We start from the raw sequence: 25,126 nt of genomic DNA on the forward strand, positions 1-25,126 counted from the left end.
CAACATGAACGCCTCCGGTCGAAACTGCAGCAGGTATTCATCTGATATATTCAGCGTATAAGAACAGTAGCCCTGCGTCGCCGCTGGTTTCGTTGCCGAGCCGGGAAACTGTACACGAGCGTACTCATCACATGCGTCTCTAGTCGCTCCGTCAAAGCCGTTGCGAAGGAAGAATGCTTCTATTTCTTCGTCGTGGGGATATATGTTGGTGTTGGCCGTGTAGCTGCCGGCTGTTTTGTCATCGCTGCTCCCAAACATATTCAAGCAAGTGATTTAGGTACCGTTGCAAGTTGCCAAACATCTATCAAGGCCTGAAAATACTATCTATATTGTGTAAGTAGCATCAAGGCAATGGGATGAACGTTTTTCAAGACATCTGTTTGCATTATGTAAAGTGTGACAAGATGAAAGCTCATAAGGCAGAAGCTTATAAGACAAATAAATAAGCCTGTAGGATTGCCATCAAAAAGCCACCCCCACACCAAACCATCCTCGTAGCCCTTCGCACATGACACGACCCCTCTTTAGCTGAGGCTGGACGCGAACACGTTTTCGCTATCATTGGCTTGCCCGGACTTGGTGCCTGCGGCGAATCCCAGCTCGGGCATTGCAGGGTTCAAGCCATGCCATGTGAGAAGAGCGCGTTTTCTTCTATTTCTCGCCGAATCAACAAATACACTTGCTCACTCATACACGCACACATGGCATGCTTCTCCATTAATATGTTGCAGTGAGTCTCTGGACAAGATAATCGCCGCTATTTATGCTCTCATACTTCTTCTCTTTCTCCGTTGCATATGTTCCTGGCAGCACTTCGATGAGGTCCTTGAAGTTGGGATTGCAAAAGTATCTGCATTTGAGATTAGCACCGTAAATTTTCATCAAGCTCATTTGGGTGATGAAATTTTGCTTACGCAATGCTATACCGTGAAGGATACGTCTTGCCTTCTTTTCGCGGGGGTTCAACTACGCGATGAATGGTGCTCTTGATCGTATCATTGCTCCATCTCGCCAGCAAGTCTCCGGCGTTAACAACGATGGTGTTCTCGATGGGAGTTGCGTCGATAAAATTCCCATTTGGACTCTTGACTTGCAGGCCGCCGCGGTTGTCTTGGAAGAGTAAAGTGATTGATCCATAATCCTGCATAAAAAAAGACATTAGAAAAGAAGGAATGTGTAGTATAATACAGCCTCTCCGGGTCTCTTACGCTGTGTTCACCAGCACGGACTTGGCCCGGCGTGTTGAAAACATCAGACTTGACTTCTGGGTAGTGCAGCAGTCGTAGAGTGTTATCGCCAACGTCTAGAAACCTGTCAAAAAAGGTTTCTTCAAAGCTCATCCCCGTGGCAATAGCCCGCATAACCTCTACATGCAAAGCTTTGCACTCCTGAAAGAAGCTCTTCATGTCTTCCTTGAAGCCCGTAACTGCGCCTTGTTCCTCGGGCCAGTTGTTCGGGTGGCCGGCCTCGTCATCGCGGCCGATTTCAAAGCTCTCTTTCAAGTCCGGGACTGCGCTACGAATCTTTTCTACTTCTGCAGCGTCATTTAGCTGGCTGACTTTTTCTCGCCCGTGAGCCACATAACCGCGATTGGCCTGTGGAGTAGTCCACTCCAGCGCGGCTTTCTTCTCCAAAGGCTGCGCGAAGAAGTTTGCTGACATGGCAAAAGCATGTCTCACTGTGTCTTGAGAAATGGGATGGTTTTTGAGATAGATGAAGCCAGCGTCCTGGAAGCCTTTGAGAATGGCTTTGGCCGTCTCCAAGCGTGTGGATGAATCACCATTCAGGAATCTTGAAAAATCGATGAGCTAGATAGGTATAAGTCACAAGTCAGTTTTCAAGCTGTCTGCTCGCTCAGAATCGACTAACGATCTGGGTTTAGGACACCAAGAGAGTGAAGAAAAATGAACATAAAAGTAATTTTGCATACGGGAATGAAAAGCCCGTCTTGGCTCACTGCAGCGTCCGTCGCCATTGCGGCTTGTTTCAACAATTTGTAATAAGTTTAAAAAAGATGTAAGTTGATACACAATTATCCGATAGATAAATTCGTGTCTATGTATTGCTATGGGTAGGACTCATTTTGTCAAACTCAAACTCCAAAATTAACGCAGTTACATGGCTCCCGTCTAACCACGCTCTCGTCGGCGGCGCTGCCAACGTCACCAAGCAGCGGGGGATAAGATCGAGCCACCAAGCGTGAGTATCTCGAGCCAGAGTTTAAGACAGCGATAAGCTGGGGTTGAAAGACGGCAGCTAGCACGCTTAGCCCGGGGCGTGTGCATCCAATGGCGGATCTGGCGGTTTCTGACTGGTGACAGCTGGTGGACCTTTGACAACTGGTGCGGGGCTTGTGATCTTTGACGCACCGGTGCCCCTCAGTGCTCGTCAAGGTGGTGTTCTGCCGATAATAGTTTGCGTATCAACACATGTATCGATGTAACGTCCTCTGTCACTAACAAAGTTGCTGAGTGAAAGGGCGGATCCCCGCTATGTCTCTAGTTGTCCGCGGGGCAGATGCTTTTGTATCTCAACACCAACGATGCCCAAGCTCTTCACCTCCCGCTGAATCCATCGGCAGCTCCAATCTTTGAGCCGAACTATATGACAATCTAATTTTTCCTTCCCAACGTGTGTGATGGCCGCTTCCCAATCGCGCGTCGTGGACATCCACACGCACATGTATCCGCCGTCATATATCAGGATCCTCGAATCTCGTTCCACCATCCCCCTTGTTCGCTCATTCCCTCAAGCACCAGATCCGCGATTGATATTGCTCGAAGCCGAAGTCAAATCGCTCGAGGAGGCCACCAACAATCCAGAAGCCAAGCTTCCTGGACGGCCGCTCACTTCTCATTTTGCATCGCTTGCTCAAAAGGTCCATTTTATGGACACTCACGGCATTGACATTTCGGTCATATCCTTGGCCAACCCATGGCTTGATTTCCTCAGTGCCTCCGAGTCAGGGAAGATGGGTGAATCCGTCAACGAAGAGTTCTCGCGCATGTGCGGCGAGCACCCTGGTCGCTTATTCTTCTTTGCGACTTTACCTCTGACCGCGCCTCTCGAGACGGTGCTGACCTCGGTATCCCATGTTCAGGGCCTCAAGTACTGCAGAGGCATCATTCTCGGTACTTCAGGTTTAGGCAAGGGGCTCGATGATCCCGCTTTACTTCCTATTTTTGAAGCTGTAGCAGCGGCTCGACTGACTGTTTTCCTGCATCCGCACTATGGGTTGCCCAATGAAGTATGGGGCCCTCGGGCCAGCGCCGAATATGGCCACGTCTTGCCGCTTGCTCTAGGCTTCCCAATGGAAACCACCATTGCGGTGGCACGGATGTATCTGTCAGGTGTCTTTGACAAAGTACGAGATTTGAGAATGATCTTGGCCCATAGCGGAGGCACTCTTCCCTTCCTAGCAGGCAGAATTGAAAGTTGTATCATGCACGATGGACAGCTTGTCAAAGAAGGTAAGGCGGGAAAGGGCCGACGAACAATTTGGGAGGTCCTGAAAGAACAACTGTACTTGGACGCCGTCATCTATTCCGAGGTTGGACTGAAAGCAGCAATAGACGCCAGTGGTGCTGATAGATTAATGTTTGGAACTGACCATCCCTTTTTCCCGCCACTCGAAACAGATGAGCAAGGAGAATGGGAGAGTGTGAGTTTGAATGCCGATGCTGTAGCCAAGGCTGTTGGAGAAGGGTCAAAAGAGGCAACGGCAGTCATGGGAGGCAACGCGATAAGCATCCTTCGTCTTGACCAAGATTTTTGATCATCGCGAGTTAGATGTTATCAAGTCATTAAGCCAGGCTGCAGGCCAACAATGCAGCGAAATAGCCTGATGTGACCCGGCGGTCTTTCATCTCTTGTTCCTGAGAACCATTAGATAGCAGCTGTGTCGTGTTGAAATTTCATCTCCGCCTCATGGATTCGCTGCCTCGCTTGTCTCATTTCCTTCTCAGCTTCCTCGAGCTCCTGATTATTCGTCGTATCCAGTTTCTGCAGGTTTCTCACTGCTTGAACAGCTCGCAACTTGTCGCATACCAGTTCCCAATACATCTTCTTTGCAGTGCCGATATCAACGAGATAATCGCCGGGCACAATAACAGCGCCATTCGCGGGCCCCGATGGCTTTTTCACGGCGCCTGTAGCCTTGAGAGACTCCTTGACCTGTTTTCTCCTTGCTTTCTCCTCGTTCTTTTCCTTCAGTCGTCTTCTTGCCTCAGCCAAATCTTCCATTTCCTGCGCCGCTTCAGCCTGCCGCTTCTTCTCCTCTTCATGTATCCGTTGCTCTTCCGCCAGACGCTCCCGCTCCTTGTCCAGCTTCTCCCGATCTCGCTGCTGCTGCTGCTCCCTTTGCTGCCTATGCGCATTTTCGCGAGCTTCAAGGTCGTCGGCGAATTTTTGATGCTCCTTGTCCATTGCTTCGCGCTCTTGTTTGCGCAGCAGTTTGGCTTTTAGGGACTGGTCGTATGCAACGCGAGCATCGGCATCGGACAAAATGTCCCTCGCCCTCTCGAAGAGCTCCCATTTTGAAGCATCATAGTCCTCGCCTCTCTTGTCGGGGTGATACTTTAACGACGCTTTTCTCCAGGCTCTGCGAATGTCTTCTTTGGAAGTGAGAGCATCCACGCCGAGGAGCTCATAGAGGTCAATATTTTTGTCCGCATACTCATTTGCGAACCGCAAGAGGTCCGCCTTGTCGTCGCTCATTGTGAGAGATTGTCGACCTTCTCTTGGCTACTATGAGATGGCAGATTGTGACAGCAGCGTGTATATCGAGTGTGCTGCTGCCTTTAGAAGTGAGAAACTTGAAAGAAAATGTCTTCGAATGTCTGAAGAGAAGAATTACTGGTAAAAGGACAGTATAAATTCAAAGATTTCGAGATGTTGCTGGGGTGGCGTTTCACTAGCTCATGAGATTTGCGAGTGACAGGCTGCAGCGCGCCGTCGCGCCTTAGTCTGATACGTCATCACGTGACAGCCAGAGAGCTCTTATCGCCGTCTATGAAGCCTGGTATTACAACATCTTATAATGTCCCTTTAACAATCACCAAGTTGCTTGTCAAAGGAATTCCAAAATATTTCATGCTTATCCTGATGTCCGAATATACAATGCGCCGCGCTACTAATCATATTATTACATCATTGAGAAATTGCTAATTCGAAACGACAAGGTCGCTTGCACGTTGCGGAGCGGGAATCGTCTTCCCCTGCCAGACAATGTCCTGCGTCTCAGCAAACAGGTAGACATTTGGCGTTCCCGCAGACAGCTGAAGCAGATATCGTTCATGCGGCCCAAGGGGCTCCTCCACCATGATTCTTTGCTTGGGATCTGTGGGTTCGGAGCTCTTTGGCCCGACATATTCCCAAATCCACCTCCCGCCTTGCCGCCTCTCAAGTCCAGGTTCAACCGAAGGGCCTTGCCACCAGCTTGGGCTTTGAGGAATGGGGTCTTTGTATGTTTCATTGGTATACTTCAATTGCCAGTTCGACAGTGATGGGCAGGTCCAAACGGACTTGTCATCCAAACCAAGACCTTTGCAGGCTAGCCTGATCCTCGCAGAGCAGTGAATGCGCTCGTTGGTGTCTTGCAGGAATATGTTGGTCTCGCGGTCCGTTTTGGGGTCAGTTCGCTTATACAAGCCAGGCGTCCTGTCTTCGAAGCCTGCAAGTTTGTATATGAAACTGCCGGCTTTGTTGATGGACCCGAGTGCCCATGGCCTCACCGGCTGATCATTCGAGTAGATGGGATCAATAGCCCACTTTGGACCTCCTTTCTTTGAAGCAGCTTTCTGACTTTTGTAGTAGCTGATAGTGCTCTGTGCGACCCTCTCGAGACATGACAGGTCGAATTCGACTCCTACAGAGGCCATCTGGTCCATCATCCCTATTGGCAACATCAGTCTTTAGCTTTCGCTCTTTCTTGCATGATCCAGCTCATGTGTCAAAAATTACTTACATGCGAGTGAAGCATCGGCGGCTTCCTGATCTGGCCATCCACCACCACAGTTGCCATGATTGCCTGGGAACCAGACCTGTCTTAGCTCAGTCGTCATTTTGTTCTGCGGGAGGCGTTCCCAGACAGCTGGGCTGAATGGAGCGCGGCTTTCATCCAAAGCGAGTGCCTGAAAAGCATGCTCTATTCTATCCGATAATGAAGTATCATGCCATCTATATGTGCTGTGTCGGTTAGCTTTCTGCGGCGAAATACCCGGAGAGAGTGGACTTATTCTTTGTTCGCGGGGTGTATGCCTATCTTTTCAAGCCAGGGTATCTTGGGTATGCCTAGACTGCCGACAGTATCCCAGACACAAACAGCCTTGATTTTGATTAAGTCGCCATTCTCTTGGTACACGCGAGTATACCCTAGCTTTTCAAGCCTTTCACGGTACACAGCCGCTGCGTTTGGCCCCTTGGGCTTATTGTCGAACGGCTGTCCTGGAAACTCGTCTTTATACCCGTCGTTATTCCAATTCTCCATATCTTTGAAGATGGGATAAAAGTATTCCAAGCCTTCTCTAGTGAGAAGACCTAGATTACCAACCATTCCGGCAACCGATCGGGCTGTAAAGGCCCCTCTAGAGAACCCAACCAGGAATATCTCATCGCCGTCTATATGATTGACGCACAAGTACGAATACGCATCGCGAACTCGCTATCCATCGCAATTATTAGTATATGCCCGTGAAAAGAAGAAGTGAAAGGACTTCATCTCTTGCCTCAGAGAGACCCAGGCCAAATGCGCCGCCTGTGAAAGTATCAATGGCATTACTGCCCGTCCCCACGCCGGATTCATATGTCATGACTTGCAGCGTGCCATCGCGGCATCGCCGCTTGAAGCAACGGCTGATTCGAGTCACGTTTGACGGTACTTGAAGTGTCGGTGGTTTTCCCAGAGTCGGCTCATTATAGCCGTTGTCGCTATTCATCCACGTCCCATCGCAGCAGACAATGAGTCGCTTGTGGACTGGGGGCTGAGAACCCATTAGAGCAATCTCCTAAGATTTTGACAAAGTCGTGTATACGCGAGAAGAGAAATATTACAAGAAAATGATCCAAACTAATAGACTACCAACCAGTGTTTTTATATATCCTGCGTAACAATAGCTAGATACCTCCAAATGAGGCCGCCTCCCCCGCATACCCCGGATCTCTGATTCTGATTCACGCCTCCAAGACAGTGACAGGAGAGGCATGACCACAGCCGCAAGACCAGCTTTACAATAAGCTACTTGTGACGGCGCATGGGTGGTCAGCCCCAGAAAACGGTCTCAAGCCCATCCTTTGACGCCTATTTAGCAGCTCCAATGATACCCATGACCCCAAGCCATGGCTAATAACCTAGCGCCAAGGCCAAGACTCAAGGGCCTTTTCAGAACCAACCTCTCAGGTGATCCTCGTCATCTTAAGTCTCATGGGCATTTCAGCTCCCGCCCGCTGTGGAGAGCGTCTCCCCAACAAGAGCTTCTTTCAGCCTTACCATGCGCCTGGAATAAGCATTTATATGCAGGGGGAAGCAAAATCCTACGTTGACTGCAGCCACAGTCTAGACGATCCAACCACCTAGGGGCGGTAGGGCTTACATTACGACAAGTATTTTCACTATAGCCAGCCTTGGCTTGACCCCTTGCGCTTCTTAGGAGCCCAAAATTATTGATCTTCTCAGGCAGGCTTTGGAGCCTTGGCTTGGGTAGGCCAGGCGCGTTATTGGCAGAGGCAACATGCGTTGAGGCGATGAGAATTGATGGCTGCTTAGTTGCATGTTCTAGGCTTTGCGGGTTTAATGCGCGGGCTACCTGTATTCAAAGTGAAACATGTAAGGCGCAGTGTAAGCAGCCAGTAAGTGCTACTATGCCGCGAAGGAATCGCTTAGTATTAGCTGCTATCATCATTTCCAACTAGCGAATAATAATGGAGGGAGCAAGTGATATTTCCATGCTGCTCTTTGTAGAAGGGTAGAGTAAGATGGACTATTCTTTTTCATCTACATATCATACACGCATAAAACATACATGGCGATAGCATCACCGCTGCGCTTCGTCTAGACCCCGTCTCAACCAGTCCGGAACAAACGCCTTGACCTTTACGCCGCTCTTATTATCCTCCTCTCCCCATTCCAGCTCAAACTCATCTCCATCCTTAAACGTCGCCGCGGCCTGCTCGCCCGGCAGCACCAAGTCCGTCATGATCTCCAGGCGGCACAGCCCCAGGCCAATGTTGCCCACTCCCCGAAGCCACTTGCCGGCGCTGCGGCCCCTTTTGCCGGACCGCCCGATGCTGGTCTCGACGGGAATCATGTCTGCCGTCAGGGCCTCGGGGGAGCCGCTCTCGGGATCGTAGTGGAGGCTCGTGGGCGCCGCCTTGTCCTTTTCGTAGATGACGCACGGGAGGATGCGCTTGCGGACGACGCCGCGGTGCTTGGTGCGGATGGTCAGCTCTTGGCCTACGTAGCAGCCTTTGTGGAAGTCGATGCCGTCCATGTGCTCCATGTTGCTCTCGAGCGGTAGGGCTTGCTCCCGTAGGATCTCGTCCTGGCCTTCTGCCACGCCGTGTAGGTAGCGACGGATCGTGTAGGCGTCTTCGCTGGCCTGATTGATGTCGACTTCGGGGGGCTTCTGGCCTGCGAGCTGGATGATTCTGTATCCCAGACCTGGCGCTCGGGGGTCTTCAAAGACAATCCTCGATTTGTCTGATGCAATGTCGAGCTTCCCGGTATCGTTCCATGCATGCCATACGCCTATTTCTCCTGAATCTATCGGCCGGAGAGCTATCTTAGCCCTGAGCTTGTATCGCTTGATATACTTGGTCAACGCATTAATCTGCGCTGAATCCACCTCGATCAAGAAGCCATTCTCCTCTTGCGTCGCGCCTCGAACCGGATAGATGAAAACATCATGGAGCACCCTCCCCGTGGCATTCAAAAATCCCGTATAAAAGGCATCGGTTCGAGGCTCGCCCTTGTTCGAGACCACGTTGGCCGTGATGATGCCCTGCAGAAACTTGGCCGCGTCGGGACCAGATACCGAGAGCAGCTGCCTCGAGGACAGGGCAGCCAGGCCTGAGGACGGTGGTCGAGCCGGCGTGGCTATCGAGCTTGCGAATCGGCGGCGTTGCTGCTTGCAGTTGCGGCAGACGAAATTGGGAGAGAAGTCGCTGAGTAACGAACGCCTCGCGAGGCTTCGCATCATTGGTATCGGGGCCATCGGCGGGTATGTTTATGCTCGACACCTTTGTATGTATGCCTAAAGAATGATGTTCAATATCATGGAGCCCCGATGACCTATGAAAGTGGATGAGCAAAGAAGAGAGGGAGGAAAGAAAAGCTAAGAAGAGCTCTGGCAGCTGATGACGCAGTGAAGGTGGGAAGACCGGAGACCGAAACCGCCTGAAGCCGAAAAATCAGGTAGCTGTGATCGGGTGGTGGGGAACGTGGAGCGGTGGGGAAATCCGGGCCCTTGGACCGAGCACAGCCGATCGACGTGGTTTTACTTTCCACTTACACAAAAAATTGACAAAAGATACTTATATGATGGATATCGATTGAAAGAAAAATTGATAAAATTGATAGATCGTTTACAAATTGAAGCCTGAGACTTGAGCCAGCGGCCCAGTGTTGGATAAGAAGTATTACAAGCTTTTGTGGTTCAACAAAGGGAAGCGCATGAGCTTTGGTAACAATTCACGACCTCAGTCCCTTCAAACTTGATGCTGGATATTTAACATACACCTATAATACACATTATCTATATAGATTACTCCCCATTGCCATCGGTTTCATGAGAATACCTCAAAGGCCGAGGGCCACACATGGCCTCGGAAGCCGTCGTGATTTCTTGCGCCTCCAATATGCTCAAGTAGACATCTAATTATGCAGTCAGCAAGCTGAAATATCACGGTATATGAGGAGATTCCCCTGGCCATATACATACTAGCCATCTTCCACCTGGTAGCAATATCTTGCAATAGGTCCTTAAAGAGCGATATACGCCCAGTTGCAACGCTGTCAGGGGCTCCTTGTCCCATTCTAATCAGGAACAATGCTGCCTGGTATGCTACATGGGCTAAAAATGGAGTAGCGACCAGTACGGAAGTGGTGTCTACCATCTGATCTCGAAACCCTTGACACGTTGTAGCAATGTAGTCCAGAGATGATAGAGTCTCCTCCCAGGTGTCTGTCGCCGAGACAATATTAGGTACATCGCTCATGTTATTGCTGTTTACTCGCCATTGATACTCTTGGAGAAGAAATATAGTACTACCATAGGTCATCAGAAGTCAGTGCACCTTGCACACATAGCTCGATACTGGATCCACCGCTTACCTAGAGCAAATAGACAGTTGGGGACAGAAGCCAGCGCATATCCTCAGCTCTCTGGCATCGGCTTCGGCATTTGAAACGGTTATTAATGCAAATAATGTTCGTCTCAGTTGAGCCATCTGTTGGCTTCTCTCGATTGCGCTCTGTTGGTTATCCGGGCTCACAAGGTCCAGAGCCTGGCTGAGCATATAGGTAGCCTGCCCGAATCGGGAAAACATGCCCATTTCGAGAGTAAACGCTTGGGATATAGTGTAAAAGTCGCTCGCTTTAAGCGTCTGATGTTCAGTTAGATCGGATTATACGTAAAAGGCCGATAGGAAGGAGGGCATCCTACGCCGTCATCCCACAACTTGTCATCAACCGGAAGCAAGTCGTCGAACGTTGGGGTCTTGGTTGCGAGCGACCTGCTAGGTTTACAGATGTTCAAGAACCTTGTAAATTATACTCACATAAATCATCGAATGTTCCGTATGTTAGATGCAATGTAGTTGAACTCACCGATCTAAGAATAGAATGACCCACCACGCACGTCTTCGTTCCTCGACTTCGGACAGCGTGCGAGAATTTCCATAGCCACTAGATGTATCGTCGTCTCTCAGCTGATCGACACCAATTGCTGTGGCATACCGCGCGCAAGAACCAACAGTTAGATACGCCGCAGGATATATAGCTTGCCCAAGCTCGTAAAGCGCAATCAAGATGCCGGCTTGGAGAACTCGCAGTGAAAAGACACCAGAGGCCTCCATCTCAAAGTGTAATCTCTTGGCATTGTGGTACAAAGTTCTGGCGTCAAGCGTGCCCGTGGCGGAGCTCAGATCGGGCTCGCAACAAAGCTGCATGCATATGATGAGCAGACTGAGTTCGCTTCGGCGCTGTGATAGAGGATTCAATAAATGCGCAAAGAAACCCCTTTTCGAGATGACTGGCATCCACCAGTGAATCGAGTCGAAGAAATTATAGGCGATGCTCCGGATGCGAGAAGAATCATTTTGGAAGGGCGATAGCTTTGCCGGAATCGAGAGATGAATCTGGGGCAACTCGAGCTGTGTTTGCTGAAAGATGTGTGGTGCAATGAAGTATAATGCAGTAGCCGAAGGGGTGTTCTCTGAGGCTGCAGGGGATTCAAGGCTCACAAAGGGAGTATTTGAATGAGAGCTTTGGCCATCAAGTCGACTGTCCGAACGGGAAACATGTACACTGGAGCTTGACACATTGTTTGGTGTAGCGATAGCGGCTAACCGGCTCTCGGATCGAGTCTGTATCGGTCTCCGACGAGTCTGGCGACTCTGACGACGTGAAAGATAGACGCATTCGACCCCCTTTCTAGAACACAGCTCACAGCTAGGCAACACGCGGTCACATCGCCGTTTGCCTTTTCTACAGGGCTCGCATGCAAGCTGAGAATAACTCACCGGCCCTTCACCCCCGGATGGAGATGCCATGCTATGAGGCGGCTACTCTGTATCATCTCCCCGTTAGACCAGCCGTATAAAATGCGGATAAGTGTCCTTCGGATTGCCGCCGGCGTCATTGCGGGACTCACATGCAGAGGGATTATTAAATGTACACACGGCCAGGATGTCTGGTTTCACAGTAGTAGCTGAATCCTGCGGTGGTCAGCTGCGTTGCACTGGTTTCCTTGTCTGACGACTTGCAACCGAAGTGTATGTAGGATGGAGCAATTTGCGGAAGTGCGGAAGTTCCGCATGGGCTCGCAACGGATGGTTGTTTTTACATTACACATGGGGGGCTTCGGCTTCTTTGTGGTAGTGCGCCATAAATGTCAGCACTACTTGACGCAGGTCTCCAAGAACGGACCGAGCCAAACTCTCGATATACCTACGATGGCATCTCTGTAAAAAATTCTCTGCACATAATATTTAAGGTTAAACCATCTAGCATGGCGCTAGCATACGGCTATGCATGGCACAATGTGGCGCTCGAGCATCATAGATTGGGAGTTTGGTATGGGTATCATGATCTGCAGACCGAATTTATTTTGATATTTGGACGGACTGTAAATTGAAAACATATACATCAATGCTAAAATACACTACTAAACAGCCGGTGCAGTGGCCCGTTTACGACTTCGCTTCCAGGAGACTAGCATAAACAGCATCGTCAGGATCATTCCAAATCCTGCCAAACTCACGGCAAAGTACAACGCTGCTCTGTATCCTCGAAGTAAATCGCTCCCATTACGGTTAAGATGAGTCTCAATGGTGCCTGCGAAACCCAGGCTTATGGAGATGGAATAGTTGATCGCTGTCGCAATGAGCGACGCCGCAAGACCTTGGTGCTCGGGCGGCATCGAGTTACTCAACAGGATGCATCCTGCGGGAAACGACATGTCCCTAATATTCAAGTCAGCATCTTCCCCTTCATGTCATATTCAAATTTTTCTGTGGGAGAATCAAGATGCTTTTGCTTCACATACATTCCAAAAGGGTAGATGACCGTCATTACAAAAGTCTGCGCCCAGTATGTCTGGTGAATTGGAAGTGTGGCTATCAGCGTGCTGCCAATGAGGAATCCGCTCATTGCCATGAACATGATTACGCTCGGTGACACACGGCTGAGCAAGTATGCTGTCGTGAGGCCTGCGACAACGCCCATTATAGGCGCTGGGGACCATTTCGCAATTGCCAGGAGTGGTGAGTCGCCTTTGATGATTTCCATAATCTGGTAGTAGTAGTAAAGTCCAATACCAAAGCTTGCCCATCCTGCCACAATGCAGCTCAGAGTCCAGCCAAGTTCGCCCGTAAAGATAGATGTCGGCAGCAGTGGGAATTTCGCCTTGCGCTCCACGAATGCAAATACACCGAGGGATAGAAATCCGACGATGAGAAGGACGTAGGTGTATGGATTTTGCCATCCGACAATCGGCGCCTGGTTCCACGAGAAATTGATGAACAAAAGGCCGGTGATGCCAAAGAAGGCGCCTGGGAGATCAATCTTGTCAATAAAGTCAAACCTGCGTCCTGTTTTCAAGTCGCTGCCCGATCCTGCCGGGGGATCCAGCGATCTTGGGATCACAAAAAAGCCTGCGACGGCCAGGGCCCAGCAGTAGATTGCCATGATCCAGTAAGACCAAGGCCACCATGCCCGCTCTGCCAACAGCGCGATAAACACACCCGCGACATTGAATCCAGCCGGCGCAGTCGCTCCAAAGAGACTAAAGACCAATTCTTTCCGCCGGCCTGGAGGATACGTTCGCCCCAAGATCGCAACCGCATTCGGCAGCACCAATCCAGTTCCGATACCCTGAAATGCGCGGCAAACGATGAAAAACGTCGGTGTTGTCGCATAGACGCCAAACCCGCCCAGCAGGAGCCATAACCCGTACCAGATGAAGCCGATGATGAATAGCCGCCTGTGTCCGTACAAGTCGCCGAGCCGGCCAGCGACGAGAATGAGCGTTCCGCTGGTCAGAGAATAAGCGGCCGCAAACCAGCTCAGCTGTCCATCCTGTACGTTCTCCCAGCTTTTGCCGATGATGTGCGCAGGAATGACGGAGATGGCGAGGCCCGTCTGCGCGAGGAACTGCGCCATGGAGACGACAAAGAGAAAACACGCCTCGTGGAGCAGCGACTCGGGCCTCTTGGCCATCGAGTGCGTCGAGATGGCGCGCGAAATCCGGCGGTTGATTGCATTTTCGTCGTTGTCGTCAGCTTCGACCTCGAATTCATGCTCATTTTCGTCCCGGGTGCTGCCTCTGTCCGACCCATGCGTCGACGTCAACGGAGGGCTCTCCAGCGCTATGTCTTCTTCCTTGTTGGCGAGCGCCATCTTCGTGTTCCGCGCTGCTGGCGCTCGGCGGAGTGAAGATGACGGACTGCAAGGTAGGCAGCCGTCTGGCCAGGCATGGCGGTTAATCAGCGAGGGCCCCCTGGCTCTTATACGAAAACTCTCGGGTGATGTATAAGAAATTGGTAACGCCTGGCCGGGTCCGTTTTCTGGTGGAGCGGACCGCTGGCCCTACGGCCGGTAGTTGGCCAGGACAAAGGTCGCCATGCGGCAAAACGGGTTAATTTTGGCAGCACCTCCGCCTGTGATTTGACAATGGGAGTTCATCTGGTGCTAGCATCTAGTTCAAGTCGGGTCTGGTCAGGGCCACCGCATGAAACGCAGCTCGGGTCGGGCTAGCCATGTACCGACACCTTTTCGGCGCCTTGTACCTGCGCAAAGCACATCAATGATATCGCTGGTGAATACTAGTATGGAATACATTAATCCCACCTCGTGTATCTATCTATCTGATTAATGAGGCTTACCATGTGGCCCATGAGATAGGCTATTCGCTGGCAAATATAAACGCTCTGCCCCCGCACTTTGTCTCCTCAGCCGAATCTGGCATGCCCCAGCGAGCACGTGTATCCGGCGGGTATCCGAACTGCTTTCTGCCAGTAGGCGTGGGGGCTGCGGACTCTTGATGCGGACACTTACTGCGGGTGCGGCGTCCGCAGCGGACGTTTTCCATACCCAACGCGGCTTCAACTCGTGTTAGTGACGCTCGGCTACGTCCAACATCGCCAATTCAATGGTTACTAGGTATGAGTCTTCAAGATTATTAATATTTTAGTGGCGATACAGTAGAATGCATAAGAGCGTAAGGACCAAAGTAGACAAAGCCCCTTTCGTATATGCCAGCTTGCAGCTCTACAAGGCTTAATCAGATCTTATGAAGCTGCAACTAAAAGCTCTCAGAATAGAATACAGCCATCCAGAAATACTATCTTGGCCCTTGATTCTCCTAATATCTTGCGTATCATATACCAAGAATAGTAAAGTACTATCAACTTAACACTTCGAAAGGCGGGGACCCCTGGGACTCACATGTGAGACTTCAAGGAACTTTTCGCTCTGTCCCACCAGAACGCTGCTTGTTCACTAGATCTTGTCAGCTTCGAGCCTGTTTGGTAGCTTGGCCAATAGTCACAATAGCTAGTTTCGTAGGGTTGCGGGCTTATACTCGGAAGAGTTGTACTTCCGCGAGCTAGGCGGCCGATCATCTTGGGTGTTCAGGAATATGCTTAAATTGAATACGCGGCGAGAGAAGCTCTAGTCGGCGTATGAAACTATAAGAACAGAACTCGACAAGTTTCCCTGTCAGTCCTGCGTCAGGCTGAGCTGTTGCGCAGCTTCCCCATGAGTTGTATCAACATCCAGACAAAGACTTAGTGTGCGCCTGGAGCTGGCACCCTTTACAGCCCTCTTTCTGATAAATTCTCATTGATTTCTTTTCATCGAATTTCATCTCCTAGGCTCTTGACATTGGCAGACTTGCATGTCAACGTCGGTCACAACGAGTATCGCAACTCTTGATCAGCCAGCCGTAGCCATGGACATGCCAGCAGCAAACTCAGTTCTCTTCTGCCCGTTGAAAATCGGCAACGGGACCATCTCCAGCCGAATCGTCATGGCACCTATGGCGAGACTTCGAAATTGCAGGCAGCATGTTCCCTTAGTCCCCATGGTGCCGACGTACTTCGCTGAACGCGCCAGCTATCCAGGGACACTTGTCATTTCCGAAATGACCATCATATCGCCCCGCGCCTGTGGCTACCCGCATCCTCCAGGGATCTGGACGAATGACCAAGTTGCGGCCTGGAAAGCGGTCACGGCCGCCGTTCATGCCCAGGGGTCACGAATTTACCTTCAGATCGGAGCTCTTGGCCGCGTTGCACAACCTCTTGTGCTTGAGGAAGACGTGGCTCTGTTTGGTTTGCAAAAAGACTCAATTCGATTTGCCGCTCCAAGCTCGATACCTTGCGGTAAAGGGCATCCTATTCCGGCGGAGTTAACAACGGAAGAAATCAAAGCCCTAATTAAAGACTTTGCCGCAGCGGCACGGCGAGCCGTGAATGATGCTGGTTTTGATGGCGTGGAGGTCCACGGCGGCTATGGTTATCTAATCGACCAGTTTATCCAAGATACAGCCAACCAGAGGACAGACTCCTACGGCGGCAGCGTTGAGAACCGCTCTCGTTTTGCAGTCGAGGTTATGCGCGCGGTTGTCGATGCTGTAGGCGCGGAGCGGTCCGCAATTCGTCTCTCGCCGTGGTGCTCCTGGCAGGGCATGGGGATGAGCGATCCGATGCCGCAGTTTATCTATCTCATCCAGCAGCTCCGTAACCTGAAACTTTCATACCTGCATCTGGTTGAGCCTTATGCAGCTTGTTACACCAACGATACAGTCGCTTTATACGGCGATAGTAACGATATTCTCATTCGCATGTGGGGGAAGACGAGCCCAGTCATCTTGAATCATGGATTTGATGCATTGAGTGCCTGCAGGGCCATTGAGAAATACATCGGCGTAGTAGACATTGCTGTGGCCATGGGCGCGCCTTTTATCTCTAATCCTGATCTAATCTATCGCATCAAGAAGGGCATCCCACTTATGCCTCCGGACCGGTCCAAGTCGCACTCAGTGATGGACCCGGACGGGTATATTACATATCCCTTTTCAGATGAGTGGGAGGCCGAACAAGAGGCCCGGCGACGCGGAACAAGGCTTAGCATAAATCAGTCGTCGACGATGGAGTTTTTCTCATTGTGGTAGAACTAGAGATGTTGGAGAGTAGCGATGTGGTAACCAACACAGAAGAGTTACAAATCTTTGTCATCTTGTCTGTCAGAGCGATTATAACGCTACATCAACGGCAGTTGAAGCAAGCGTTTAGTGCAGTGTGAAATGCCGAGTATTTTATCTTAAGTAAGGCGGTATCAGTCATCAGTATGCATGTAGGAACTCGCGAATCTTGATCTACAGAGTCAAGGCCAAGGCGGATACGCCACCTGGCCAAGACGGGAGATCGCTTTGCCCAGTCGCAGTCCTAATATCCGCAACAACGGACGTCCTTTTTTTGTTTTAGGAAATCGGGTAGGATTCACAGAAAGGCATTGGCCAGAACAATCTATGGCTTTAGACTGCTGAAACTGTCGTGTCTGGGACCTACCTAGGCATAGTATAGTCAGTATCCACAGATGCCGAGGGAAAAACAAGCGCGTCGGTGCCTTTCGCGTACAGTATGACTCTAGCCAGCTTCAGCTCTTCACACGATGAGAGACTCAAGCCTACGGACCGAGGATGATCCGTGAGCGACCGGCAGTCGCTTGCACTGCAGGAGAGGAAGCAATTGCCGTCCTGAAAATCGCCGCTGTGCAGTGGTAGCTCGAACGCTAAAACTGGTTCTCCAATAGTTCGGATGATGCCGCCTGCTTTCATTTGTTAATCTTATTAATGAGAGACGAAGGAAGGAAAATTCCCAATCGGGAATCGAGGACTGTCTAACAGTTGGCTAGTATCCAGACCATTCAAACCACACAAGCCCAAAACAGCCATGCCTATCAGCCTCAAACTTACTTAGTAATCCGCACGAATACGCGAGAAATCTAAGAAGCACCGCTCATCTGTGACCCAACCCAGCTGTTGCTCCGCAAAACCCGCAACTTGAAGAGCTGCGAAATAAATGTCGCGAGATAGCGGTCAGTTGAGGCTTAACAACTGAAATGACTGAAACGAGAGGGCGGTGTCTGAAGTTGCTCCGATTATTAGTGGCTCTGGTTCCTGGGTCCAGGCCGATAATGCGATACGAGGAGATAGAGCTAGCAGTAAGCGAGCCACAGCTAATCTCAAGTCACGTGTCGGTCCAGGAGAGCCGCACGTTGTGGCGAAGCGCCACCATAGAATCTAGACCTATTGAAACCTCAAATCCAAAGCAATGCTGGCGACCGAGTGACTTCGCGATGATGCAGGCACAGACGCAAGTCTCCCGTCACCGCTTCTAGACCTTCATTTCGTCCAGTCCTCGCTTCCCCAGGTTATCAAACTCCGCAGCCCCGTAAGCTGGGGAAATAGCCTTTGCGGGGGACGACCGGCCGGAAGGTGGTAGTATTTTGCAGCTGCATCGTGATCATTTGCAGGCTCGTGGTGTATTCTCGACACATCCGGTTCCGGGTTATGGGGCATCATCTGGCAACCTCCAACTTGTTCCGATGTGGCGCTGAATAGTGCGGGGAGAGGTCTCCCTGACACGTCCCAGCTCGCCTCCGTGCAATTCCGTCACGACGCACGAATACGGCCTATTCGCATGTCACCGGCTTATTAGCTGTCACTTGCTGCTCCATCAGGGTGAGCGCTTGGCAAGATCTCGTGGGAAATGTCGGAGGCAAACCTAGCTGCAGAGGCTGAGAAATGGAGCAGAATGTCCAGCACATTGGAAAAGTGGCGCCCTAGCGCGTGCCTGGCGTGGAGAAGCCAAGGAAGCCCCGGGAGAACCTGCACAGAAGGGAAAATCGCCGCCGCTGAACTTGACTCGGAGGGTTTTGGGCAGAGGCTTTTGAGGCTTTTGGAGGCTTGGGCCAGCCATTGAGTGGCCAGATCTGGCCAAGGCTTTCATCAGCGGGATCTACGGCATTGGCCCAAAGCAGGCTGTGGCACACGTCAAAGTTTTCCAAGACCAGGCACGATGCGCCAAATGGAAGAATCGAAGGATGGCTTGTGTAAAGGTTTGTTCATGAGAAAGGCAATTGACGCTGTGCGCAGGGCCTGGGCTGGACCCGAGCGAACCTGTATCCATCGCATTATCCATGGCCATTGCTACGTCGACAGTGCTCAATGCGCGAGGCGGAGTCGCATCTGAAGATAAGGCAGGGGCTGGACCACGTCGCTGAGCTGATCTCGAGTCAGGGCTGATCCATCCTGTCTCCAGGCTCCCACTTCCATGATTGCGATGCGACGCGCACAGGGCCCACCGGCGATAACCCAAATGCCAAGCTAGCATCTCAAGCGGCATCTCGCTCTCGTTATCTAAGGCGGTCCACCGGTGCGCATACCGGTGTTCCGACAGTCTCATGCGCAGCATGTAATCCGGAGGCGAAAAGCTTCCCCAAAGTCCAAAGGCGAATCTCGATATTCCAACTGTTTCGTCACGACTCAGCGCGCGCGGGCGGATGGTCCCCAAAAGACATGACAAGATTACCCCATTGATACCCCAAGACCGACCATCCGCGTGCCATTGGATGGAGAAGATGGAGCTAGCAGGTTCTTGGGGATGACGGGCCAATCAGCGCGAGGCTCCATCTACGCGTTATCAAAAACGGGCTTGTCTGGGGGAACGACCCCAGTTTTCTCCAGTTCCCCGAGTCCAGCATGCCACCGTTCTCGGGGGCCCCGACTGTCTATCTACCATGGAGATGATGTCTAGTTGAGTTTATCAGGAACTCGCCCCCGGTCGCCAGTGCCGGGAGTCTGACGCCTTTACGCATTTGACTGCCGGTCCCGGTTCCGGTCCTCTAAGTCAAAAAGCTCCTGCATTCCCGGCTCTTGGCCCGGATTTCCTTTCATTCTTTCCGTTCCAAGTTGTCAACCACGCCAACGACAACCAACCATGGAAGACTACAGTGACCCCAAATCTGACCTCTCCCCAGAGGCTGGCCACCTCGCAACACTGGGTCATAAGCAGGAGCTCAAGCGAAACTTTTCCTTGATTTCTATGCTGGGTCTTGCCTTCGCCATTCTCAACACATGGACTGCCTTGGCCGCCTCACTAACACTGGCCCTCCCCTCCGGAGGCTCAAGTGCCGTCATCTGGGGTCTGATCGTGGCCGGTATCTGTAACATGACCCAGGCCGTTTCCCTGGCCGAGTTTCTTTCCGCGTATCCCACAGCCGGTGGCCAGTACCACTGGGCCGCCATCGTTTCATGGCCGAAATGGAGCCGCGGCATCAGCTACGCGACAGGATGGATTAATGTGTCGGGTTGGGTCGCCCTCAGCGCTACCGGTGGTTTGCTGGGCAGCACGTTCATCATGAACATCATTCAGCTCATGCACCCGGATTTCGAGCCCAAGGCGTGGCATCAGTTTTTGATCTACATTGCGTTTGCCCTTGCTGCCTTGGCCATCAACGCTTTCGCCACTCGACTTCTTCCTCTCTTCACCAAAGCCGCCTTTTTCTGGTCTGTCGGTGGCTTCGTCATTATCAGCATTACAGTTTTGGCGTGCGCTTCGCCCGACTACCAATCCGGCGAATTCGTCTACGGCAACTTCATCAACGAGGTTGGCTGGCCAGACGGTCTGGCTTGGCTGCTCGGTTTGCTCCAGGGCGCGTTTGCTTTGACAGGTACGTCAACAGAAATCACAACAATTCTTGACTTGACGACCATTGTAGCAATTGCTAACTCTTTTTTTTTTTTAAACAATAGGCTTCGACGGAGTTGCGCACATGATTGAAGAGATTCCGAACCCGCAAAAGGAGGGCCCCAAGATTATGATGTATTGCATCGGCATCGGCATGTTCACCGGTTTCATCTTCCTCAGTTGCCTCATGTTTGTCATCTCCAACGTCAATGATGTCATTGAAGCTGCTGAGGGCCCGCTACTTCATATCTTCATGGACGCGACCAAGAGCAGGGCCGGCAGTATTTGCCTGCTCATGTTCCCCCTCGTGTGCATGCTTTTCACCACAGTGGCCCTGGTCGCCACCAGCACCCGAATGAGCTACGCTTTTGCCCGAGACCGAGGAATGCCTTTCAGCCACATCTTCTCCCGGGTTCACCCTACTCTTGACGTCCCCATCAACGCACTACTTTGGACAACCGCCTGGGTTATTATTTTCGGCTGCATTTTCCTGGGCTCTTCCAGCACCTTCAACGCCATCACTGCCGCGTCCGTTGTTGCGCTTGGTGTTACCTATGCCATCCCACCGCTCATCAACGTCCTAAGAGGCCGCAAGATGCTTCCCGAGAGCCGCCCTTTCAAGCTTCCCAACTGGCTTGGCTGGATCTGCAACATTGTTGGAATCTGCTGGGCCATCCTTACCACCGTCCTGTTTGTGTTCCCTCCTGTGATCCCCGTCACAGGATCCAACATGAACTATGCTATCGTCGCCTTTGGCGTCATTCTTCTGATTTCCGGCGGAACCTGGATCTTTGATGGTCGCAAGAACTACAAGGGCCCTATCGTGGAGATTCAGGGCGTGTTTGAAGGCACTGTTGACGGCATGGACCCAGCAGGCCATTCTGATAGCGTTCGTGAAGAACACGCGGAAAAGAATTGATAGATTCATTTTTCGGATACAGGGTTATATAGTGTTTTATTTTGCGTTGCGTGCACAATGATATCAAAGTTTTTATTCTGTTCAAAGTACAATTGTCTTATGCTTGATGTGAATCAATCTTGATGCATTACCAATGACCTCCATTACTGCCACCTTACATAGGGTTAAACGACCTACTCAGCGTCGCTCGTGACCTCGATGTATGTGCTAATAAACTTGGTATCAATGAACTCCCACGCCGTCCCGTTCTTCTCTTCTGCCGGCCCGAGCTTCAAACTATCGGACTCCGAAAGGACTACCGGCAGCAGTCGATCACCCTTCCGGGCTAAAAGAGTATACCCGCCATTGATTTGCCTATCCGGCATGAAATGTTCGTCGATCTTATGGTGAGACGCATTTGCGAGAAGCTTTGCTTTACTACTGCACCAATCATTGCACCCGTCGTGTCCGAGGTATGTGCCAGAGGCGGTATTGCGAAAGCCGTACCATCCACGGTTCTTCAAGCAGTGCCAGAGCCAGCCTCCTCTGATCTCATCGCTCCCCACCAGTCTTAACTTGCCATCTACGAGAATAAGATAACGGTGTGGCGCTTGCTTTGTGCGGATCATGCATGGTCTGTTGGCTATGGGATGGTGCTCCATGTGTGAACATGTACTGAAGAGACTATCGGCGTCTTTCTCATTGGTAAACGTGGCATCTGCTCTAGTAGAAGAAGTGGGCGTAGGACAGCCATCTGTTGAGCTGGTTGAGAATTCAAAATCGGGTTGGCCCATTACTGGAGAGTCTCTTCTAAAACTGAACATGAGGAAATAATAAACGAATGTTGATAGATACGGCGAGGCGAATTGGGAATTAAGGTATTGTACCTGTGTGATGTATATTTGAGAGCAGAAAGTTACAAAATTGTGTTTCATGGTCACGAATTAATATATGCAATATGGCCGTTGGGAGGCCTACAATGTGGCTCATTGAGGCCGAGTGAATTCGTTTGGTGGCTGACGTTTGTGTGGCTGGCTACATGTGATTGGAATGAATTGCAATGCAAGGGAAAGGATACTGCATGTGAGATCAAATTGCTTCCTGTGCCTATGATCCACATCCATAAAAAATGATTTGGCGTTTGAGAGCAAGAGTGCTTCAGTAATAGATTCAATCTTCTTTGTTTTGAGGCGAGTTATTAATGGGACACCAAAGATAAGAATTTAAAGCTCGAGTCATGCAGCTTGACATTATCGACGGCGCTTTTTGACGTCTCCGTGTGGCGTGATAAGATAAGATATTGGAAGAGTCAGTGTGCTGAAAAGATTTCAAACGCGTTGTTACACAATAATGGTCTGATATCTTTGGAAAACCAACCAATAAGACAAAAATCTAATTGGACTTTTCATTTATGGCGCCTGTAGGGCAACTTACTCGATCCGCAACCAAGCATATAGGCCTATACCGAGACGCAAGGAGAAGTGCATGTACCCTAGATATTAGCATTTGAGACACCACCGTCAATCTTCCATCGCCACTCATTCGAGGACTTTTATGATTTATGCCCTGGAGAATTGGTGTTGGCCAGCGTGTTCGATTCTAGAGCATGCTCTTCCATCAAAATTGCATGCCGGCATTTACACGTATCAGCCGTATGTAAAACAATAGCGTTGGTGGTGGCGTCGCCTCATCCACAGCACTAGCAGCCCCACAATCGGATAGCGGGAAGATCCAGACTCACAAAACTTCAAGTCTTTTTACCTCCGAATATCGCTCTCAGGATCGAGGCCGTTTTGACATCTAAGATGACGCGCTTTCGCCCCTGCATAGACCTTCACGCTGGTCAGGTGAAGCAGATTGTGGGTGGGACTCTGGACAGCTCATCGACGGCCCTCCAGACAAACCATGTGTCCCAGCATTCGGCGGAATACTTTGCCCGGCTATACAGAGACAATGAGCTTGAGGGCGCTCATGTGATTATGCTGGGAGGAGGAAACGATGTCGCTGCGAAAGAGGCCTTGAAGGCATGGCCTGGTGGTCTGCAGGTGGGCGGTGGCATCAATGACAAGAATGCAAAGGAGTGGATTGATGCGGGAGCAGAAAAGGTAATATCACCACGATATGAGTTGTGCAGTCATAGTGTTGCGGGGCTGTATCGATTGTTTGATATGTTTGTTTATTCACAATTTGGATAACTAACTTGGATGCTTCACAATAGATTATCATCACATCGTACCTCTTTCCAGATGGCCACTTCAGCCAAGAGAGACTAGATGCCGTCTTGGGAGCTCTTGGCGGAGATAAGAGCAAGTTGGTGATTGATCTCAGCTGCCGCCGCCAAGGAGACAAGTGGTTCGTTGCCATGAACAAATGGCAGACACTGACAGATATGGAAATCAACCAAGGTTAGTCTATGCATCACCAATTACGGCAGCTTCACTTCTGTTTTTGGATCATGTGGCTCATTTTTCAAAATGCAGAATCAATACAGTCATTGGAGCCATACTGCTCAGAATTTTTAATCCACGCCGCAGACAACGAGGGGCTGCAAAGGGGAATAGACGAGCAGTTGGTCGAGCGCCTAGCAGGGTGGTGTTCTATTCCGGTCACATATGCCGGTGGAGGACGGCACTTGGAAGATTTGGAAACAGTCAAGAGACTTAGCCGGGGTAAAGTCGATCTCACGATAGGGAGTGCCTTGGACTGTTTCGGTGGGTCTGGTGTCAAGTTTGATGATTGCGTGCAGTGGAATAAGAGCCAGGGTGCCTGATGGACGGGCGGATGGGGAGATGGGTAAACGGATGAATGGGTGGATGGAAGGATGAGAGAAAACCATCATGTTTGTTGACATGAAAAAACAACATTTAAAGTTGACCCTACGCTAATGGCTTTGGTGCGTCGATGGAGTTTCAATATATTGCCATACAGAGCATGCCGTGTAACCAGAAATCCAGCGGCAGCAGTAGCTGCAAATTAAGTGCCTACTAAGCAGTTCGTATAAAAATAGAGTTTTATCACTTTGGAGCAAACAAAATTATCTACAGGGACTGCTGCTACTGTTGATTGAGCTCTTGGAAGATCCGAGTGGATCAAGGAGGTAAGTAATACGCACATACCTTACAAGCTGGGGGTGCAAGACATAACGTGCACAACTTTGATAAGGCCGGCCAGGGCAGGAAATTGATGGCTCAAGCTTCGTATTCACAAAGGCAGGCCCTTTTTCTCGGTAACCATGGCGTTGCCGTGTTTCACAACCGCCTGCAGGTAATGATGGTAATAAGACGGAGTAATAACACAAATAAAGGAGTAAGTAGCACGACTAGTAATCGCACGGGTCAATGCAAAAATGGGAGAGAGAAAAAAGTAAACAAAGGGAAAAGGGAAGAAGCGAAAGGAAACACCACAGCTACAGCACAGCTACAGCACAGAACCTTGTAATGGCTGCGCGCGAGCACTCGCTGCATGAACACCAGCCCCGGAAAAAGAAAGTAAAAAATTAGATGGATCAACAGACGAAGCAAGACCGAAAAAGAACAAAAGAACTGGAGCATGCATTGCCTTTATGCCAACAGCGGGAAAAGCAAAAAGCGACCAGAGTCAGGATGGACATTTATCGGAAACTGACCGCATGTCTGATGAGCCGATGACGACACCAGTCGCAGGGCACGCAGAAATGCTTTGCAGTTGCAGGGCCACTGCGCTCTAGCGTGGGATGCGAGTGAGAATAAACTCGCCATGCATCACGTAAAAAATGGGTGC

At 50.7% G+C, this 25,126-nt stretch overlaps 9 protein-coding genes across 9 annotated transcripts; 4 read left to right on the plus strand and 5 right to left on the minus strand.

Annotated features, from left to right (window-relative positions):
* Window positions 1-717: 717 nt before the first annotated feature.
* TGAM01_v203678 (hypothetical protein) lies at window positions 718-1,975 on the minus strand (the record flags this gene model as incomplete). Its single annotated transcript, XM_018806033.1, has 4 exons — window positions 718-850; window positions 915-1,141; window positions 1,209-1,808; window positions 1,931-1,975. The coding sequence occupies 4 exons, from the start codon at window positions 1,973-1,975 to the stop codon at window positions 718-720; spliced, it is 1,005 nt and encodes a 334-aa protein (XP_018660751.1).
* Window positions 1,976-2,680: 705 nt separating this feature from the next.
* Window positions 2,681-3,775, plus strand: TGAM01_v203679 (hypothetical protein; the record flags this gene model as incomplete). Its single annotated transcript, XM_018806032.1, has 1 exon — window positions 2,681-3,775. The coding sequence occupies one exon, from the start codon at window positions 2,681-2,683 to the stop codon at window positions 3,773-3,775; it is 1,095 nt and encodes a 364-aa protein (XP_018660750.1).
* A 1,387-nt stretch (window positions 3,776-5,162) lies between these two features.
* On the minus strand, window positions 5,163-6,062 carry TGAM01_v203680 (hypothetical protein; the record flags this gene model as incomplete). Its single annotated transcript, XM_018806030.2, has 2 exons — window positions 5,163-5,893; window positions 5,966-6,062. The coding sequence occupies 2 exons, from the start codon at window positions 6,060-6,062 to the stop codon at window positions 5,163-5,165; spliced, it is 828 nt and encodes a 275-aa protein (XP_018660748.2).
* Window positions 6,063-8,030: 1,968 nt separating this feature from the next.
* On the minus strand, window positions 8,031-9,209 carry TGAM01_v203681 (hypothetical protein; the record flags this gene model as incomplete). Its single annotated transcript, XM_018806029.2, has 1 exon — window positions 8,031-9,209. The coding sequence occupies one exon, from the start codon at window positions 9,207-9,209 to the stop codon at window positions 8,031-8,033; it is 1,179 nt and encodes a 392-aa protein (XP_018660747.2).
* A 549-nt stretch (window positions 9,210-9,758) lies between these two features.
* Window positions 9,759-14,113, minus strand: TGAM01_v203682 (drug resistance protein; the record flags this gene model as incomplete). The annotated part of the gene is made up of 7 exons (XM_024549260.1): window positions 9,759-9,868; window positions 9,936-10,261; window positions 10,328-10,599; window positions 10,659-10,728; window positions 10,823-11,610; window positions 12,477-12,678; window positions 12,762-14,113. 7 exons carry the CDS (start codon window positions 14,111-14,113, stop codon window positions 9,759-9,761), a joined length of 3,120 nt encoding a protein of 1,039 aa, XP_024405965.1.
* Window positions 14,114-15,665: 1,552 nt separating this feature from the next.
* TGAM01_v203683 (hypothetical protein) lies at window positions 15,666-16,889 on the plus strand (the record flags this gene model as incomplete). Its single annotated transcript, XM_018806027.1, has 1 exon — window positions 15,666-16,889. The coding sequence occupies one exon, from the start codon at window positions 15,666-15,668 to the stop codon at window positions 16,887-16,889; it is 1,224 nt and encodes a 407-aa protein (XP_018660745.1).
* Window positions 16,890-19,719: 2,830 nt separating this feature from the next.
* TGAM01_v203684 (hypothetical protein) lies at window positions 19,720-21,388 on the plus strand (the record flags this gene model as incomplete). The annotated part of the gene is made up of 2 exons (XM_018806026.1): window positions 19,720-20,452; window positions 20,535-21,388. 2 exons carry the CDS (start codon window positions 19,720-19,722, stop codon window positions 21,386-21,388), a joined length of 1,587 nt encoding a protein of 528 aa, XP_018660744.1.
* A 173-nt stretch (window positions 21,389-21,561) lies between these two features.
* TGAM01_v203685 (hypothetical protein) lies at window positions 21,562-22,161 on the minus strand (the record flags this gene model as incomplete). Its single annotated transcript, XM_018806025.1, has 1 exon — window positions 21,562-22,161. One exon carries the CDS (start codon window positions 22,159-22,161, stop codon window positions 21,562-21,564), a length of 600 nt encoding a protein of 199 aa, XP_018660743.1.
* Window positions 22,162-23,172: 1,011 nt separating this feature from the next.
* Window positions 23,173-24,137, plus strand: TGAM01_v203686 (1-(5-phosphoribosyl)-5-((5-phosphoribosylamino)methylideneamino) imidazole-4-carboxamide isomerase; the record flags this gene model as incomplete). Its single annotated transcript, XM_018806024.1, has 3 exons — window positions 23,173-23,472; window positions 23,586-23,772; window positions 23,848-24,137. 3 exons carry the CDS (start codon window positions 23,173-23,175, stop codon window positions 24,135-24,137), a joined length of 777 nt encoding a protein of 258 aa, XP_018660742.1.
* Between the last annotated feature and the right edge of the window lie 989 nt (window positions 24,138-25,126).

This window comes from Trichoderma gamsii (assembly GCF_001481775.2).
Source record: "Trichoderma gamsii strain T6085 chromosome Unknown Scaffold_10.2, whole genome shotgun sequence".
In the NCBI taxonomy this organism is placed as follows: domain Eukaryota; kingdom Fungi; phylum Ascomycota; class Sordariomycetes; order Hypocreales; family Hypocreaceae; genus Trichoderma; species Trichoderma gamsii.